Source organism: Strix aluco, chromosome 19 (genome assembly GCF_031877795.1).
Source record: "Strix aluco isolate bStrAlu1 chromosome 19, bStrAlu1.hap1, whole genome shotgun sequence".
NCBI lineage: Eukaryota > Metazoa > Chordata > Aves > Strigiformes > Strigidae > Strix > Strix aluco.
Window position 1 is genome coordinate 13,744,855 of NC_133949.1, and position 19,431 is coordinate 13,764,285.

General features: G+C 40.6%; 1 protein-coding gene across 18 annotated transcripts in view; it reads right to left on the reverse strand.

The window, feature by feature from the left end:
- Window positions 1-19,431, reverse strand: part of BCAS3 (BCAS3 microtubule associated cell migration factor) — a 372,112-nt gene that overhangs the window by 180,132 nt on the left and 172,549 nt on the right. For 17 of the 18 annotated variants that reach the window (XM_074845789.1, XM_074845793.1, XM_074845795.1 and 14 more), the window contains 2 exons: window positions 18,239-18,435; window positions 16,828-16,925 (listed from right to left, as the gene is read on the reverse strand). In XM_074845789.1, the coding sequence (XP_074701890.1) occupies window positions 16,828-16,925; window positions 18,239-18,435 (295 nt within the window). Of the gene's footprint in view, window positions 1-92; window positions 113-16,827; window positions 16,926-18,238; window positions 18,436-19,431 lie in introns of those variants that run through there. The other variant, XM_074845794.1, reaches the window with a different exon arrangement.

Consider the following 19,431-nt stretch of genomic DNA (forward strand, 5'->3'; position numbering starts at 1 on the left):
TCAGCACGCTAAAGCCAACAGTATCCTATCTTCAACACTTACCATGTGGTAGAAGAGAACTTGCCTTTTCCTCCAATGTATAAAGTTATGTGAAAGAAGACATTTTTCTAGTCTATAGAGAGTAAAGAATAAATTATAGTGATAAGATCTGGAAAAGTTTGGTTGGAAGTTAAGAGATTTTCACATCTGTGTCTACACATCTATGTCTTGGGAATAATGTATCTCGAGTACCAGTCACATAAAAATGCAAGAAATTGTTCCTCTCTCAAACGTAGCAAAACCATTCATTGTACTTATGTCTACACTTTGACTAGTAGCTTACAACAGTGATCCGAGCTAGTAAACTAAAAGGTTTTCCCCTAAAATACTTTTTAATGTGAGTATACATTAAAAAAAAAAAAACCATAAATACTAACATACACACAACTTAATTCACCATGACATTATTCCCTCTTTGAGCTTGAATAAATTAATTTATTCATGCTGTTCAACCATAAACTGAGTGACACTGCAGTGAATCTGCACGTAATACCATGATGAGCCTGATTTATATCCCTAAAAGACAATGACCATCTTTCCCTCAGTTTCTTAGGGTTTTGGAGTCACCTCTGCTACTTTTCCATGCAGATTTCCACGCTGTGTTATGAACAATAATCCAGTGTCACATCAACACCACCTGAGAAATTACTCCTCATTTATTTAAATAAAAGCAACAATGGTACAGCCTTTGGTAAACCTCATACAGACCTCATGCAGAACGCTTGCAGACATCATACAACAGGAATACAAGACATTGTACTGTTTGCAGTGCTTTCTTGAAGCTGTGTCAGCTCAAGAGAGGGACTGGAAAAAATTAACACGTGCAGCCTAACCCTTGTACGAACATTGTCTTCTTTTATAATACAGCTACTCAGATAACAAAAACACAATGTCCACCTTAAACACATCATTCCACAGTTTTACTCCCATGAAACAAAAAGAAATAGAATGAAATAATTTAAGCCATTAAGACCAGCACTTTTCTCTGGTTGCCTAGTACAATTTATGATCTATTTCAAAGGAGTGCCTAATTCACAAAAATAATAATTAAAAAACCCCCATATTCTATGAAACAGCAAGGAGTAACCACATAAAACACACACCGAGGTCCTCCAACTATGAGGAGTTTAAGGGCCATTCACTGCAAGTATCTCAGATGCCCACTTTATCCTACTTTTTGACAGGACAAAGCATTCAAACAGATTCAATAGGGCAGAATTGTACCAGACTTACTAGGAAAGCCCCCCAGTACCTCTTTGAACCATAAAAGAAAAGATTTGGTTTAAAATCAAGAATTTCTGGTTGACATATTTTGCGTTCCTTTCTGATTTAAGACACCCTGCTATGAAAGCTGCCATTATTTAAAAGTGAAGAAAGAAAAAGGAATTTGCCCCATTTCTCCCCACTCCTCACTCTGCTATTGTCCCCTGTATCTATTTCCAGGAAGCCATATTCATTAGGGTTAATCTGCCTACTAAATGAATAAACAAAGGATTTCTCTGTCACTGAGAGGCCAGGTGAGCCGATATCATCTTCTAACACAGAAAATCATCCGCACAAATACAGCGCAGGAAATTACCTGCTGCAATCCCACACCTGGGATCATTTGGCAAGTAGCTTAGAAATGTTGAGTAGATGAGTGAAATCAAACTAATTATTTTTTTTTTTTAAAATGCAGATCTTCTATCAGCAGAAAAAAAAAAACCTTTCTAAAAATGTGATGTGGAAAGGTCTCAAATGTCTTGGCTTGCTACGCTTACTAATATTTCAGAAAATTTCCTCATACGAAAATGTTATATGGATTTGTATAATTAAAGTATACTGCTTACTTACTAACGACAATTACCTACGGCTGTCTCCAGCAGTGCCCATGCTGCTACGCGCTGAAGGAGCATAAAAGTTTACAAATTGTTGCTGTAAGAATCTAATGAAAGATACAGAAAAAAGGATCTAATTGAGCTGCAAGAAACACCGACATAAATCCAGCACCTGATAATATAAACCTATGCACATAATTCCTTGCACAGACCTAACTTGAAGAGCTGCTGGTTATCATGTTTCTGGTAAGACATCATGGCAGATCCAGAAACGTCCTGCATGTTTTGAAGGATCAGCTTCTTGTGTAGAAGCAAATACTGAGAGGTATTATGAAGAGAGGTTGGGGTAACTACCAAAAAACCCCAAAGATGAGATGGGAACAAGCATTCAAATGCTTAGATGTGAGTGTACGAACCTTGCACGTGTTATGGCAGAAGAGGAGCCAACACGGGGATCGAGAGCTACAGAAAATGCCGTAAGGAAGGAGGAAGATGTGCTCAGCAGCTGCCATTGGGACTGATGGACACAAGGGGTAGTTCTGAGAATCAAGGAAACAAGAATGGGAGAGGTCACAGGATTCAAGAAAAGAAAGGAGTCACACCTGGACGGAAGCACGTAAGCATGAAAACCAAAGTTCCCAGCTCAGCAGTGCTACGGAGGAAGAAAGGCCAGGATTTGAAGCTGGCCTGGACGAACGGTGCTCCCAAAGCTACACAGCAAAAGGCTCCCTTCCCTCCTGCAAACACGGATTCTTTTTGATGTTCCTTATACAGCAAGCAAGAGGAGATAAATTAAAATTGAGAACCTAGAGAGGTCTTTGATCCTATTGCCTGGAAATATGTATAAGAATATTTTCTCCAGACGTACTTTTGCTATATATGGAAACCAAATGCTGACTAATCATATAAACCTTATGGTGCCTAAGCACAGCTGTAATCTGCAGCAGAACACTGTCACAACGGCAAAGGAAAATGTGGAAAACTAAGAAGTTAGCTGTGGTGCCGAGAAAGAGGAGAAAATGGTGATCAAAGATACTGGAGGCCAGATTAGACAAGAGGGAGAGTTTCTAGCTGGTTAGCTTTTAAGATACAAGTGACATATTTATGACTTATTCTTGTATTACTGAACTTTAACAGTCCAAGTAATGATTATCCATTTTCCAAGTTTATAGAAAACGATCCTATACGAGACCTGCTGACACAAGACAACGGTAATAGGATACAAAAGTCTGAATTTTGGTTTATAGACAGCACCAGTTGGTAGTGATAGAACCACTTAGAGCTGTTTATCAAGACATGCCATGGGTCTTGGTTGGGAACAGAGCCACCAGCTGAAGCAGGGGAGGTGAGAGCTGTAACCTGCCTGCTTGGCCTTATGTTTGAGGCACGCGGCACGGAGGACAGCACGTATGTGGCACCAGCACACGCAGCGACTGCCAGGGGACAGCACAGCTCAGTAGCACTCGGGGCTTCACTGCTCGAGGGCACCCAGGGAAAATGGGGACTTTTATTTCTATGGGTACTCCTTATCCTCTGAAATTACACCACGATAATCTGAAGAAATGGAACCAATTTCCCTTCAGAACAACAAAACATATGGAATTTGTACATTCGCAAAGGGATTTCAATTTATGGGAACGGGATTGTATCGATCCCCGAACATCAAGATGGAACCTCCCGGAACTCTTTTTTTAAACTTGCATTCTTGGCTGCTAAGACTTTGTGCTGGTGCTTTTACGTTAACCGAAAATCGTGGAAATACACAAATCCCTTTCGCTAATGACTAAACACCTGGGAGTAACATCAACCTCAAGATAATCCTCTACAATGCTACTATTTTATCTCTAAATCACTTTTTTTGTCCAAAGTGTATTCCTTTAGGATACATTAGTCAACGAGAGTGACCACAGCATTTAGGGAAATGACTCTACTGTGCGTGTGAAAATCCAGCAGTGTTCCCACAGCGTGGGTTGGAAGCCCACGTTATCTTGGTTACACCTATCATCTGAGGAACAACTCACTAAGCTACTGCTGGCATGTGACTACCTTACTCTGGCTTTCTAGTGGTGTATGAAAGACACCACCTAAGTACCAGGTAACTAATACAGATAATTGTTGTTCTTCATCGTGAAATTTGAGAGTAAGGCAATAATCTAAGACAGAGTATCTCAGCATTTATTACTGGAGTTCATCTGTCCTTTACTGAATCCCCAGTACAAGCAATGGGAGAAATACAAACTTGAACAGCATCAGTTCCTGCTTTTCACTTATCTTCAGGTGCTCATTAATATGGCATTCCTAATTAATGCTTTCAATAGGTGTTAAAAATTCCTATGTTGTAATGCAGTAAATGCATTATGAACAGGCAAAGGCAAGTGGCTATAGTTTAGAAGCACAAAGGTGAGATAATGGCCTTCCACATCACTGAACTGTCAACCTCATTTAGCACAAAGCATGGCATCTGGAGATTTCAAATCATACAGCCGTTTAAAAATATATAGAATGTTAAATTAAATGACAAACACGGGACATGTCACCTTTTAGAGGCAGAAATGTAAAACCAAAGCATATGTTCTCCAACTGTATTTGCTTCAGGATCAGCAATATTTTTGTAACCTCATTAGTTTCTTGACTTGGTTTTAAACATGGATATACAAATAAGTTACAGGTCCTCCATGAGATAGCCTCAATTATAAGTCAATCTTTACTAGCAAAATAAATGAAGAACTCTGGGTTTAACTCTTACAGAGAGTCTGGAAGGTGAAGAGAAAAAGGAAGAATTTCTGCAAGCTTTTAGGGATGAAAGTTACTCTGTATTTTGAGCTCTGAATCCAAGAGGCACGCGTAAACATCTAACTTTCAAATCTACATTTACAAACAAATCCGTGTGCCGAACTCTCACTGACAACCCCAGAAGTCCCATGCGGTTAGCACGCAGAAACGGGCCCAAGCTCAGCTCCCCTGATCGAGGGCCAGCCGATGTCTGCAAGCAGTTTATCTGTCTCTGCGTGGCACGGAGCCTAAGCTAACAACCCGTAGCTGGCTCCACGCAGAGCTCGCCGGGGTCTCGGCACGGCGGACTTGTCACCGCTCCGGCGGGAGAGTGCCGCGTCGAGACCGCCGGGCAGCTCTGCGGGGAGCCAGCCCCTGCGAGGCACAGGACAAGGTGACAAACCCCGCTCCCGAGCGTCACTCGGGTACGTCTGCGTCGGCCCTTCTCCCTCGTCAGGGCAGAGCGGGCTGTGCCTACACCCTCACCTGCGTTGGAGGCTGCTGCCCATCTGACACCTCCCTGTACTTCAGTCACATTATATCACTTCAGAGCAGGCGCTCAGCACTTCATGGCATGCACAATCTTTCACTGAAGTATTATTAAAAGGCTATAACTAGGCCAAATAAAGCTGAATTTTATTTGTCCGCTCATAGCGATAGTGAAGTGGTGCCCGCTTATGACATTAAACAAAACATCACACTTGCAATTCAAATTCTTTTTCAGCCCCTCACTGTATAAGCAGATCAGTTAAAAGCTGCCAATTTAACACAGCAGGGTAGTGCTGAAAAGTAGTCATGTCAGGGTACTGCATCAGGTAGAGCTAGTGCCCTCTATCCTCCCCTCAACAAAAGGGATTTTATAGCACGCGGAATATTTGACACTGCCTAACAATCAACAATTAATAGTCTCACTGAGCCCTGATCCAGAACATCTTTAATCACCTGGTTGCACAAGTCTCCTGAGGACCCGTTTCAATAAGGATGGATTCTCTTTCTTCGCAGGCACTTTAGGACTAGCAAAAACCAAGCGCAGTATAATTTTTTTTTTTTTTGCAAGCCAGATATCCAAAGTTTCAGTCGCATGTTTCATTGGAGAGAAGGGAAAAGGCATCAGCAAAACTCTGAAATAAAATCATGAAATAGTGAAGTACTGCTTGCAGTTTAGCTTATTGTGGATGAAAGTTTAAACTTTGCTTTCAACCTCGGCTTTCCAAACATTCTGTCATTCACTATAATACGGGTTAAAAATAAGAGAAAGCAAAGATGAAACGTAAATGATTTAAATGCATGCATATGTTCTTTTGTAAAATGTATAATGCATCTGCAAGGTTTTTCCTCATATTTTGGACACAAATCAAGGGGGAAATGGTTTGCTTATGATACAGTGAATTTTTTATCTAGCTTCAGTGGTAAAAAGTGCTTCCATGTAAGTGTTTCACTGTACACTCTTTGTTGCTGTTGCTTTGGTTTTATTTTGGGTTTTTTTAAAGCTTAAATAGGAACACCAAAACCAAAAGACTGACACAAGAGTATTTACCATCTTCTCCAAATTCTTTCACAGCAACTTTGTTTGTTAAAAAAAAAATCCACTAGCAACACAAACAACTTCGTAGATGATCCACGGTCAATTACTACACTTGACATTCAATCACTAGTAAGTTTAGAGAATGTTATGCTTACTTTTAAGATATATTTTAAGTGATGGTCAAACAGTATAGCACAGTGATTTGCCCAGCATTCGTGCTGTGAACAATATAGGTGAAAGTCTGAAAATGTACTTTTTCAATCAATGCAAACTCAGTTAATGGAAATTGTTCTGGTAGCAAAGAGTGAGCAAGATCCTTACTGCAACAATGGCTTTACTGCTTTTTTGTATGAAGGCAAAAATAGGTAAGTATTATCTTTCTAGAAGCCTCCTTTCCTGGAGTGGTATGGCCAGGACTTTTTGTAGGGTCCTAACATTAAGAAAGGCTATGAATTACAGAGTTTCCAGTTCCTGCTCTGCATTTCTCACATCAATGGCACCATAACTTGGAGCAAAGGAAAAAAATAGTGCAAAAGACAATGACAGAGCCAGTTACCAAAACTAGCGCTCAAACCCAACCAGATACTCAGGAGCAAGCATCTGGCCTGTGTGCCAAAGCTTAGCAAATTCTGTGAATTATCCAGAAATACAGGTGGGTTGTAGAGAGCCAGGGCCAGCTGCATCTGGGACAAAAGCCCAGGCAAGCGAGCGTGTGTAGGTCCCACTCTCCGAGCAGATGTGAGCTCAAGGGAAAGCAGCTGTGCTGGACGCCCCTATAGGTATTCTACACAGGCACAAATGGTTGCCCGCTGTTGCTGGAGGGAAATATCAGGGAAGAAAGACTTGGCAAGCCAGGCATTTCAGAAGAGGAGGGCCTGCACCCCACTTGACCTGGGGACATGGGATTTTTGATAGGACTATTACAATCACAGAGCTTATAAAAGATATTTGGAAAGGCTTTCGTGTTGGTTTTGGGATAGCATACGAAGGCCCCAGGAATCCACTCTGAGGCCTTAAATCTGTGGCCAAACTCCAGCAAAAACCATATGTTAGTCATATTACCACCTTTTTCTTTTCCCTGTTCTTGTTCCATTTTAAAGGACCACGCCCTGTGCAGTAAACCAAAGACAGCCTCAGGGCAAGAGAGGCTCATATACCACTTCGCTTATCTGGAGAAATCCTGTGCTAATGATGTGAATAATCCCAAGTCTGCTTTCTGTCATTTACTGACTGTGACCTGCTTGTTTTCACCTTTACAAGGGGAATAGCACCAGAAGGTTTATGTACACAAAGCACTTGGCTTTACGTGCTCCCTGTAAGACTCCGCGCTGGTTTTGGAAGGAGGCGAGCCCCAGGCAGGCAGTCCCCAGCAGTGGTCAAGACTGTAAGAGATCTCCAATTTGTAGAGCCCCCCGTAGCTGGAGGCACCGCCAGCGACTCCGTACATGTACACAAGAACTGGCCAAGGAGGAGGATGGTGACAAACAGGGGCTCCTTTCTCCCCGTGCTCTGCTTCCCGGCTGCTCTCCACAGCAACTGCTTGCTGGCACCAGCTTTGGCTCTTTGTAGCACTCCACCCGTAGCCAGAGTACTAAATGGCACCCAATTTAGTGTTGGTTCTAATAAAAAGTGAAAGTTAAAAGCAATGCAAGCAGCAGATAAAGCACTATTAAAAACTGGCTGGGATCATGCCAGGGATGGAGTCCAAGGCAGGGGGAGGAGCCAAGACAACTGCAAGGCAATGGTTATTTCACAGTATTGGATAATTAAGAAAACCAAAATATTTTCCATCTGTTTTTTCCCCCCCCTTACGTCATTGAGGCAATAAAATATATACAAGTACCAAAAGACTGTATTTCAACTTAGATATAAGTATTTATTTCCAGCAGAGAACATCCTTACTTCAGCAAGGAGAAGAGGCTGTGATTATAACACCCTCAAAGTATTAAACTCCACCTTAAAATACATCAAATGTCTGGCTAATTTATCATGCCAAATAGCTCAGTTTCATATGGTATATACCTAAACCCACACTTCTGCTCACTCAGCTGTATTACACTCTGGTAAACAACAGCTAAAACCTGCTGATTTTGGATTAAAAACGGTGAAAATAGGTGCATATGCTGATATTACATTAAAAACAACCCCGCACACGAGGACTGATGCTATTGTTTAAAGCTATTTCATTACAAATCCAGATACAGTCTGTGTAGAGAGTTTGGGTAGAGTCCTTCCACCACGAGCAGTGGGTTGGACCAGATGAACTCTGAAATCAGACATTAAAGCTGTGGTGACTTATAAAAGATCAAGTTTTTGTGGCTCTGGAAATATTAAGAAGTGTCAAACATTTCATTATTCCATAGGAAAGTATTATCCATGAAACAATGTATTATCTGTAGTATGAGGAAATACAAATGAGAAGAAAATTAGTGATTTGTATTGAAAGTAATTTCTGGTAGGACACTGGTGGCCAACTCACGCCCTGCACAGCCGAGAGCCCAACGGCTCAGCAGTAGACCAGCAGCTTCTAATTGCTAGAACTTTTCTCAGCTTCTCCTTCCTTCTTGTGCAGAGCGTTTTGATTTAAAATGCAGCACTATTATCTCACTACTTGGAAAATTGCAAAAATTACAAACAAGCCACCATACTTATTTTTAAAAGCTATTTTTGCCATCTAACAAAGAGGGGGATAAAAAAAAAATTAGGATTCACTATGAAACTAGGAGTCATTGCTTAGCAGCTGCTGCACCACTTCCAACTGCCCTTGAAAAACCAAACCCAAAAAACATTACTGGAGACTGTTTCATGCCCAGTTTTACACCTACAGATTTAAGTGCTCTAAAGAGGCCACCACAACCTATAGTATTGAGGTAGTTGCTGTGCTCTAGGGACATGGACGTCAAGCCTCTATGGGTATTGGACAGGCAGGAGGAAGCTGAAAGACAAAAGGAAGAGCCTGCAGAGCCCTGAGAACAAGGGCTGATGTTCTGGAACCGTGCCTGAAAGCAGGGGAGGCCAAGTTGGAGGATCTCAAGAGCACCAGAACCAGCAAGCAATCCTGATGGTTAGAAACTGAGCAACTGGCAGAGACTACAGTCCAAAGTGAAGATAAACTTGAAACAAGAAATAACGAAGTCTGTTTAGAGGTTTTTTGAAGAACATAGGGAAAATGATAAGCAAATACTCTGAAGGACAGCCTAATTTAGTGGAACCATTAAATAAGAATGTCTCTATTATAAACTGGAAAACTGTTTCTGAATGAAAGTTTTCCCTGAAACAATACTGACTCGAAAATTCATTTGCAGAAGGATGTTCAAATACTTTTAACTTGCACATCTAATACCATTTTAAGAACATTTCAAACAGTGTCTAGATTCACAGATGAGGTTAGAATATATTACAACCTTATAAAAACATCAAGATTTGTAAAACGATTCCTTTAAGCACTGTATAAAAAGAACAGAAATGTCAATGAGCACTCTTCTTTGCAAATACCGTACGGTGTGTTATTTCTGTGCAATCTATAAAAACACAAGTACAGACACTGAGGTTTCTGGATCTCTTGTAAGTTTAACAGTAGCTAGGAGCTCTCAGATCTCAAGCTATAATAAATATTGTATCCTACAGGAGCCCATCGGGAATCTCAGCTCATGTGTTGCTCCATAGAAGATTGTGGTGTCAGATATGATTAGAATCAACACTTTCCACTTATTCAGAGCTTTAAAGCTACCTACACAGAACATTAACAACTGTTAATGAAAGACAGTTAAGGGGTACATAGGACCATCTTATATTCAGAATGAGTTTGCGTTAGCTACTGATACGCAAAATACCTATTGTGCATTTTGGATTTTTTTCCCCATAAATAAACACAAGGCATTTATATGCTTGGACCAGACCACGCTCTAGCACACTGCTATTTTTCAGCTGACAAACCATTATATGAACTGAAGGTGGCTTCCCCAACTGAAAGTCAGTATGTAACACTTAAGCAATAAGACACTCCACTGTCTGCATTAATGGACCACTGGTACACGCGTCAAGCGGGTTGTGTGACATGTGAACAACTGTCTGTGAGCAACAGAGGACTGCACAGTGACCATTAACGTGGCCCCCGAAGGCCTTGCTGCAATTTACCTTCATAGATAAAGAAAAACCCCATCCCCTTTTATTTGGTTATTATGTTGGTTAGGTCACAGTTACGCTTTCATCTAGCTATGACATCAACGTGGAAATTGCTGGGCTTCTCGTTTGTCAAAGTTCCCTGTGAACTATCAAAAATCACATTAGCAAGATGATCAAGGTGATCAGCCTTTGTGGGATTAAGCACCTTGAGTAACTTAAATAACTCAAAGTCAAATTCAACTTAACACAGCAGTGTCTAGAAACTGTTGATTTTTGATTTTCACTTCCATCTGTGAAACTAACTTGCATGTAGCACCATTTTTTTTCAGCTGATGGACACTTATGTGTCAAATCACAACCACCTTCAAAGAGATGAATTGCTTTAATTACTACGAGCCTCCTCAGCTAAACCAAAGGCAAACTGGGATGAGGAAAAACTGCCACTAGCAGGGTAGCAGCTACCCCACATCACTACACCATGCTGCACAGAGTGAGTTCCCATCTCCAGAACTGACAGCCTGACCACTGTCCCCCCCCCCCCAACCATCATGGGGAGGCAAAAATAAATCAATATATACACTGGTTCTGCTGCCTTTCAGTCACTGTTCCCAAGCCCTTCCTCTCTAGGATACTTCTGCCTACAGAAAACACCCACCAGTGTTTTAAGACATTAATGCTACTCCATGTACCCCTGCAGCTGAGTCTTTTCCCAAGCCAGGCAGTGATCCAGCAGCAAGTGCCCAGTAAGAAGTGTCAGGTCATTTTAATTTCTCTTCACATCTCCACAGTCTACAGGGCATAGCTGTTTCTAGATGTAATCATGTATACTGCATGGGCATCTTGGAGCCTGTTGAAGTCAGTTCTGTCTTAAAGCTCTCTTCAAAAATCATCAGATAACATTTTCTCAAATTAGATGAAATAAATCAGCTTGAAAAAATTCCAAGCATGAGAATTTTGTATTACACAGCTCACATGCACACACACATTTAGCAACACAGATGAACAGGATGGAGAGAGTATAAGCACATGCAAGCGTGTGGTATTGCACTGAGAAAACAAAAAAACCCTGAGTATATCTCACACTATCACTATTCTAGGAATAATGAATAAAATGCTTTTCAAATAAGTAACATAATAAGTGTTTTAAATAGATATCATATTAACAGAATTTGCTTATAAGTTATTTCAGGAAAGAACCATAACTTGAACTCATTTAAATTTAAGCTGACAGAAAGCAGAAGTACAAAACAAGCAGTGCTGGGTACGTGGTTCTGCTGTTACTAAACAGGTGATGCTCTCTAAGAACAGCTTGTTAAATGACCATTATTAAAACCTCTCAATTGCTGTGAAGAATAGACCAAGGGCCAAATCTCTTCCTTGGCTTCAAAGCTCAGCATTATACTCGGAGGATCTGAGTGCAATCTCTATCTGCAACAACAAACTACCTTTATATCATCCAGGTAATTACAGGTTCAGGTCAAGGACTCCAGACCATATTGATTACATCTCTCTGCAACAAGGACCCTCCAGCGCTGGCCGGCTCCACTCAAGCAGGGCAGCTCAAGTATCCGTGACGCCAGGGCTCCCCGGGCCCTACCAGCGCCCGTAACGGGAAACCAGCGACCGCTCAGGCCTGTCAGTTATTGCCCGTGGCAGTCAGGACAGCCTGGGAATTCATAATGTTGGTGACTTCATCTGCCAGCTGCATTCACACATCTTTACTACCTGAATAACTGATCTCCGCTACTCCAAGGCAGCACTTTCTGCTGTACAGCATTTGGGAATAAATATTTGATCACGCATACAACAGAAGAGAGCTCAGATGGTTTAAGGTGTGACAGCAGCAGTGTTTATTAAATTCCAAGTGAGAGCATTGCTGGACAGTAAAGATTTGTCCCATGGTCCCTATCTCACAGGTGTGGTGACGAACAATAAAAGATCCTTCACAGGCAGAGGGGAGGGAGGGAAGGAAGGGAGGCACACTCCCTCCCCCACAAAACCCAAGCCAATTCTTCTGTTCATTAAACCCTCTGCAGGCAACAAGCTATCTGTCCATGACCAGCCAGTCGCACACAAAAGAAAGGGAAGTACTAAATTACAAGCCAATTTTAAGTGGGCATTGATTGAAGTAACCAGAAGAGAGCTTAGTATTGTCAAGAGTTTCGTACAACAGTAATAAACAATCTTCATTAAAAAATGATGCGTGCAACCCTAAGCAGCACCGCACATGCTGGGTTTTAGAAAAGAGCTTAAAGGTTCCCTCTGCCCCACACACAAAGAGAAAAGAAATGCTCTGCATCTTTTTCTTCCACAATTTCATTTTATTCATTAAAATCCTTCCCACACTAACTTCTGTATTTGTCCTCAGCAAGTAAGAAAGGAAACGGCTGATGCAAAACAGAGATCAGACAACTTTGTCAACACTTTCCTACTCTGCTGACAATGCAACAAAATCATTACTTGACTGATGGATAAGCATCAAAAACCTCTTTGTATGAGGGAATAAACAAGGCTTTTCATAAACACACACACATGGATGCACACACTTTTTTTTAACTGAGCAGGATTGAATAACAGCTATCACAGAGCATACCTGGGTACCTGAGCCCTTCAACACATTTGTTACAGTTTAAGGGAAACGCTTGTCCTTCCAGACTCAGCGCAGCTGTGCGATCAAATTCAGGAACTGCTGCAAAATCCTTTCTCTAGAGCTTTTCTGTTTCTGAAAGTTTGGATTTGTCGTTCTGTACGAATATTCTAACCTTCCTACACCCTTTAATTTCTGCATTACAGAGTTCTATCAGGTTTGATTTTTCAGGTATGTAACATGTATGACACGCGTCATTGATCTACAGCTCACAGCATAAAAATTCAGAAAGGTGCCTTGAAATATGCAGTTGCATGTCTAGCCTATGCTTATATTTTCTAGATTAGTCTCCACCATTCTGTAGATATCTTCAGCTAGCCAAAAATTGTATCTAATGCTCATCACATCAAAGAAAGGTCCAGCATTCCGTGCATACAGGTAATGTAAAGTTTTCAAGTCGTGCCTGTAGAGCAGCCTTTTGAAATAGAGCCAGGTCGTTCAGCAACAAAGACTCTTTTTTTTTTTTTTTTTTTTTGGTCACACTATAGATTTCTGTCTCAGGGTTGACTGGTTTGGATGTGTAAAGAGTGTGACCTTCAGCTGCAATATCTCCTGCAGACAGGGCACTTGTAAGGCTTCTCTTCCATCTCTGATGTCTAATAAAGTCTTAAATGTAACCTGACTTACTAAGCCTTAGCCCACCTTTGTTAAACCCAGCCAATAGCCTCAGCACTTCTTTGAAAAGGAAGGACACAGACACACGAGCACACACGCCTGCTTGCTACACACAGTGTGCATTTACTCTGTGTACAGTAGTGGTTCTTCTGCTGATTATCAAAGGCTTCCTGCTTTATAAAGATTTAAACTCAGTGTTGTCCCTTTAACATTTCTAACTGCCAATCTGGAATAGCATCTGGAATTACTGTGCATTTAATCCTTGAGGGTATATCCTCTCCATGATGCATATGACTAAAACGTGTGCATCGAGGGACAAATATCCAGTAGCTTTAGGTGACTACATTTTTGCTAACTTTTCTTAAAGGTCTGATTTAAAAAAAAAACCCAAACAAAAAAACCCAGAAAAACCTCACACAACAGAGAAGAATATTTTAGAGTCGAGATAACCATACTGAAATATGCGTTTTTAAAAATTTATCCGAGTAATCTTTAGATACAGCCACCCACCTTAAAAATTCCACTGAGCATTTTTGTTATTGATATAAGTATTAGTTTTTTACTTTTTAAGTGAAGATTTATGCATATATCTTGTGAAAGAATATTGTCATTAATATACTTCTATAGACACGTGAAAATAAAAAAAAATTATACAAATTTCTTAATAAATGCAACAACAGAGTTGTCACCAATGGGGGAGAAGGAAGGAAGCTATCAAACATGGCAGAAGAATAATGTAAGATGATAAACATGTACTCGAAATCTTTTGATAGGAAGAACAAGTGATGGAGTTAGATAAGAAGAGGCGCCACGCTGGTTGTATCTCTAAGCAACAGGCAATCAAACAGCCAGATAAGCATCTTCATAAAGTGCAACAGACTCAAATGCACAGGTCATAACTGAAGAATCACTTCCTGGTTCAGTTTAGGCAGTAAAAATTTATGACCTACTTAAAAATCCTTCAAACCTAAAACCGTATTTTCCAATAAATTTGTTTTCCATAAAGAATGTAAGCCATTTAGGGCATGCCTTGGTAATAGCAGGAAATGAGAATACTTACAGTAGTGGACTATAACACAAAAAATGCAGTGTTGTACATGAACAGCATTTAAAATAAAACCTTCAGATGCAGACCTGAACTTAATGTACTTTTCTGCACATCTCAAAGGTGGGAAGAGATGTAAGCATAAAATACTCTTCTTCCCTTTGCTGGGCTCTGTCACAAGAATAGCACAAGATTTCAAAAAACAGTGTATGTTTTTAACTTGTGTCTCCTTTACTCTGTAGCAGAATTCGCACCCCTATGCCATCACACATAATCTGGCATATCTGCTCTAAATTTGGACCAATAGTTTCTGCATGGGAAAGGATGGGGATCAGGCAATACAAAAACTGCAAGTAGATGGTAAAGTCCCTGAATCAAAAATCCATTCAAATCCGAACTGTCTGGCAGTGAAATTAAATAAAATACTGCTATCAGCATGTCCCTAACAAAATCCATGTATTGTTTATAAGAAACATATGAGGTGTTATAACAAAACTGAGTCACTGCTGTACAGTAAATATATTTTCAGTGTCATAACAATGTATACAATTGACTTTGGCAATTTTAATATGGACACACATGTTAAAGGCATTACCAATAGAGCTTCATCACATTCACATGAGCCATTTCATATTAAGGCCCCATCCACACTTCAGGAAAGGTTGCTTAGCAGAGAAGAGGTACAGTCCTACGTGGTTCATTGTTTCTATTGTAGATGGAATAACCCAGTTTTCGAATGCGTTATGATTACGGAATGGTTCTATTTCAGAATGATTACACCCCCCTGCTATCGGTAATGGCACTGCTCCCTTCATATGCAAGAGGGGGAAAAAACCCCACCCTGATAACCCAGATATCTCTCTCTGTATCAGCTGGCATAGGCACATTGTAGTGAAGAACAGCGATGCCATTAATCACTCTGAATCCAAAGTGTCAGATACCCAGACAGAAGCACTCCTCTGATTCAAGCTTGTAACCTTTCAGGGGTAATAGGCATAGATGAACTAGTCCAAAAAATCACAGCTGATCCATTTAGATTTTCTTCTGTATCGAACAATTATTTTGAAAGTTACTTTGTCATGTAGTAAACCAAATAAAATTCCCTTTAAATAACCAGCATCAGATGTTTGTCTAAGCTCAACGTGAATTAATTTAACAAGTTTTAAACATTTGAAAATGGAATTTATAATGACAATCCTCAACATCCAAAGTAAATGTAGTTATTATCGAACTCAGTTATAAACACATCTAAGAAATAACCTATAATACCCAAATAAATTAATTTGGCAAACAACGCAGTATCCTGAACTCAGAATTTATATCAATAGCAAACAGAGTCTGGAACAGGAGCTTTTATTTTAACTCTCTTTAAAACAACCTTCAGGAACCAGTTTCTGTATGTGTTACAGTCTCTTTTTACAGTTTAACCTCAATCCAATCAGCAGTCTCCAGGGATTTTCAAATCGCTAAAGATTAAAATCCTCTCCGACTTGACTGTTTGACTAATGCTGTGTGTTTAATAATTCTACTTGTGAGAGATTTTATTTGACAAAATCCTGCTGTGTGGACCCTTCAGACGCTACACAGCTGTACTAGAACATAAAGCTCTGCTGTCCTTGTTTCTTTATACAGACTATACCCCACAACTGAGAAAAAAAGAAAACTTTATAGTACATATATTACCACGTTGATATTAACAAAACCACTGTAGTATTAAATTTACACGCTCTTTTAGAGCGGAGTGGTGAAAATGTGCCTATTACACAAACATTAGATAAACTATCCTGTTGTCTTGACTGTTCACAGAAATCAATTACATTTATGATTACATTTAAGTGAAAGTTATTTTATAAATGAGATGGAACTGTAATATTCTATGCTTTAGGCATTCATTAATAAAAGCATTTCAGTGTTAGTACGTGCATATGTTCTGCTTTTTAGTTTAGGCAGTTTTTAGCATTCTATAGCTCACGTTAAGCTTACTGTAAATATTGTGTTTGTATCTTACCACAATGCTGTGACTTCAGATTTGAGTGTTAAGAGGGAAAAAAAAAAGTCATCATGATGGTAGCTTTCAGTAAGTATTTGTGTAAGACAGCACTTACCCTGTTGCGCAGCTGAAAATCATGATATCCTTTTAAGTGTATGACAATGGTTAGTAAACATGTTACCAGACAAAAAAAAGACAAGATTGATGAATGCCATGAATATCAAAGAAAACATGAAATCAATGTGTTTCTACCTGAGGTAGCATCAATCACTGTTGAAACTCCTCTGCGATCAGAAACCAGACGTGATGACCCCGGCATGCTAACAGGTTCTGAACGAACAGGCTGAATCCTAAATAATAAGTTATAGTTACCACCTGTGTCAAAATCAGTGCTCAGGAGGGCTGTAATTAAATTGCAAACCTGAATCAGCTGAAACAATTAAGCAACTATTTATTTTTAAATCAGTCAACTGTTGAAAACTTTTGTTTTCCTTTGCTTTCTGGAGCCAAGATCTGGATAATCCATCCAGAGACAAACTGAGGCTCTACACAAAGTGAATATCCCCAAATTCTCTCTCTGCCGTGAGCTCTCAGAATGCCTCAAAGGAAGAAGCTCACTCTGCCCAAACCACTTAAAGAGCCTCTATCGCCCTCCTGAACATCAGCTTTTTTTTGTCAGTTTAGAAGAGACACATTTGTAATTGTCTATTCTTTTTGTAACATTTTTTTAAAAATTTCTGCTTTCTTTCTGCATATGTATACATATATACAATAAAATATATGTACATATTTGACAGCTATATCCTTACTTGTGGGAGTAATTACATGGAGGGAGAAATCACACATTTCAAAACCATGTATTTTCAGGCCAAAGACAGTCTGCTCAGTTTTAATGGGATTAGTCATATTATCCGTCTCTCTTGTTTTACTCATAAGTTTCAGACAGAGTCCCAAACAGTCCAAGTCCATACCACAGAACTTTGGACTTCAAATCACATGCAGAGTCAGAAGCATGGAAACTCGTGAAATCTTGAGAGCTACCGGACAAGACACAGAAACACACGGTGCATAAAGCACTTCTAGAAAATCACCAGTTATTAGTAAACATAAACCCACATTTACCTTCACTCTCCTTCCTTCCCTTGGCCCACCCCATGCTCCCAATTCCAAATTAGCCAATGTCCCAAACCAGATGAATTAAATACATGAAAAAGAATTACAAGGAAGGAAGCAAAGGAAGGGAAAAAAAAAAAAAAACAGGGAGGGGAAAAACATTCCAGAAGTTCACTTACTGTTCCAACACACTGACTGCTTCACAGTCAGCATCTAAATCTATGGCATAAAGCTCCCACTCATGTCTGAGAAAATGAATTTATTAAGCAATGCAGAAACTGTGAAAGCCAAGACAATGCTGAGCAAGGCCACCAGACTTTGTACTGTCTTTCACTGTCATTTACCCACAAAGGGGCAGCAGAAAGGAATCTAAAATGCTTGGCCTGGATGAATTTTTATTGTTGTCAAGTCACACACTCTCCTAAGACTTTCATCTGGACAAGCTTGATGAAAACTATTACACATTCTACACAGATGGCCTCATTTAAACATGAGGCAAGTTATTCACACAACAAATGTGAAACAGCTTGGAAATTGATTTTATTTTTACCTGAGACTGTTGAGATCAAGATCATCTGTATCAAAGTCCAGAAGAGGCTGCGGGGTATCACTCGGACCATGCGACTGCAGCACGGAAGAACTGGATGAAATGACGGTAGTTTGGCCTGAAGGATGGATTGTTTTGAACTGGAACTGTGGGCCCATCCAGAGGCGTCGATGAGGCCCGGTGTGAGTCACTATTTCGACCTGTGGAAAGGGAATATGGGGAAATGCTTAACACAAAACTGCATCTTAATATACTGAATGGTTCCTTCAGTACACTGAACCCCAGAATCCTTGCTGTTCTCAAGCAAAGAGAGTGCTTTGTGCCATTAGTTTGGAGGAATGCTGAACAAGGGAAAATTCAGAACGTTTTTGTAGAGAAAGGATGCTCCAGCCAAAGCCAAGAGCTTCTTGCAGAGCCTTGAAAGCCCGTGGACCACCAGCCTGAGGACACGGCGCCCTGGTGCTTGAACTGTTCTGAAGACCGACACTTCACCTGATCCTGTTCAGTCATTCATGCCACGAAGATGCTCGGGGGGGTGGAGCACCCCCCTGTGGGGACAGGCTGAGAGAGTTGGGGGGGTTCAGCTGGAGAAGAGAAGGATCCAGGGAGACCTTAGAGCGGCCTCCCAGGGCTTAAAGGGGCTACAGGAAAGGGGGGAGGGACTCATCATCAGGGGGGTAGGGATAGGACAAGGGGTGATGGTTTTAAACTAAAAGACAGTAGATTTAGCTTAGATCTAAGGCAGAAATTCTTCCCTGTGAGGGTGGTGAGGCCCTGGCACAGGTTGCCCAGAGAAGCTGTGGCTGCCCCCTCCCTGGAAGGGTTCAAGGTCAGGTTGGACGGGGCTTTGGGCAACCTGGGCTAGTGGAAGGTGTCCCTGCTCATGGCAGGGGCTTGGAAGTAAATGATCTTCAGGGTCCCCTCCATCCCAAACCATTTTATCATTCTATTCTTCCCCTTGCCATTATGAAATACGTGCTGTAACTTGAACGCTAAAAAGCTCCTTTTGTTGTGGCATCAAACAAGGGACCACATTTCCACCCGTGTCTACATGGAGTAGACAGAGGAACTGCAAAAGTCTACCTCCCCCAGATTACCTCAATCCTGACCAGGTCAAGGGATGCATTTTTAAAAGCAAGCTGTTAAAGCTTTGTTACAGCTGCTTTCTAGAAGTTCACACGTTAAACAGCGCTGCT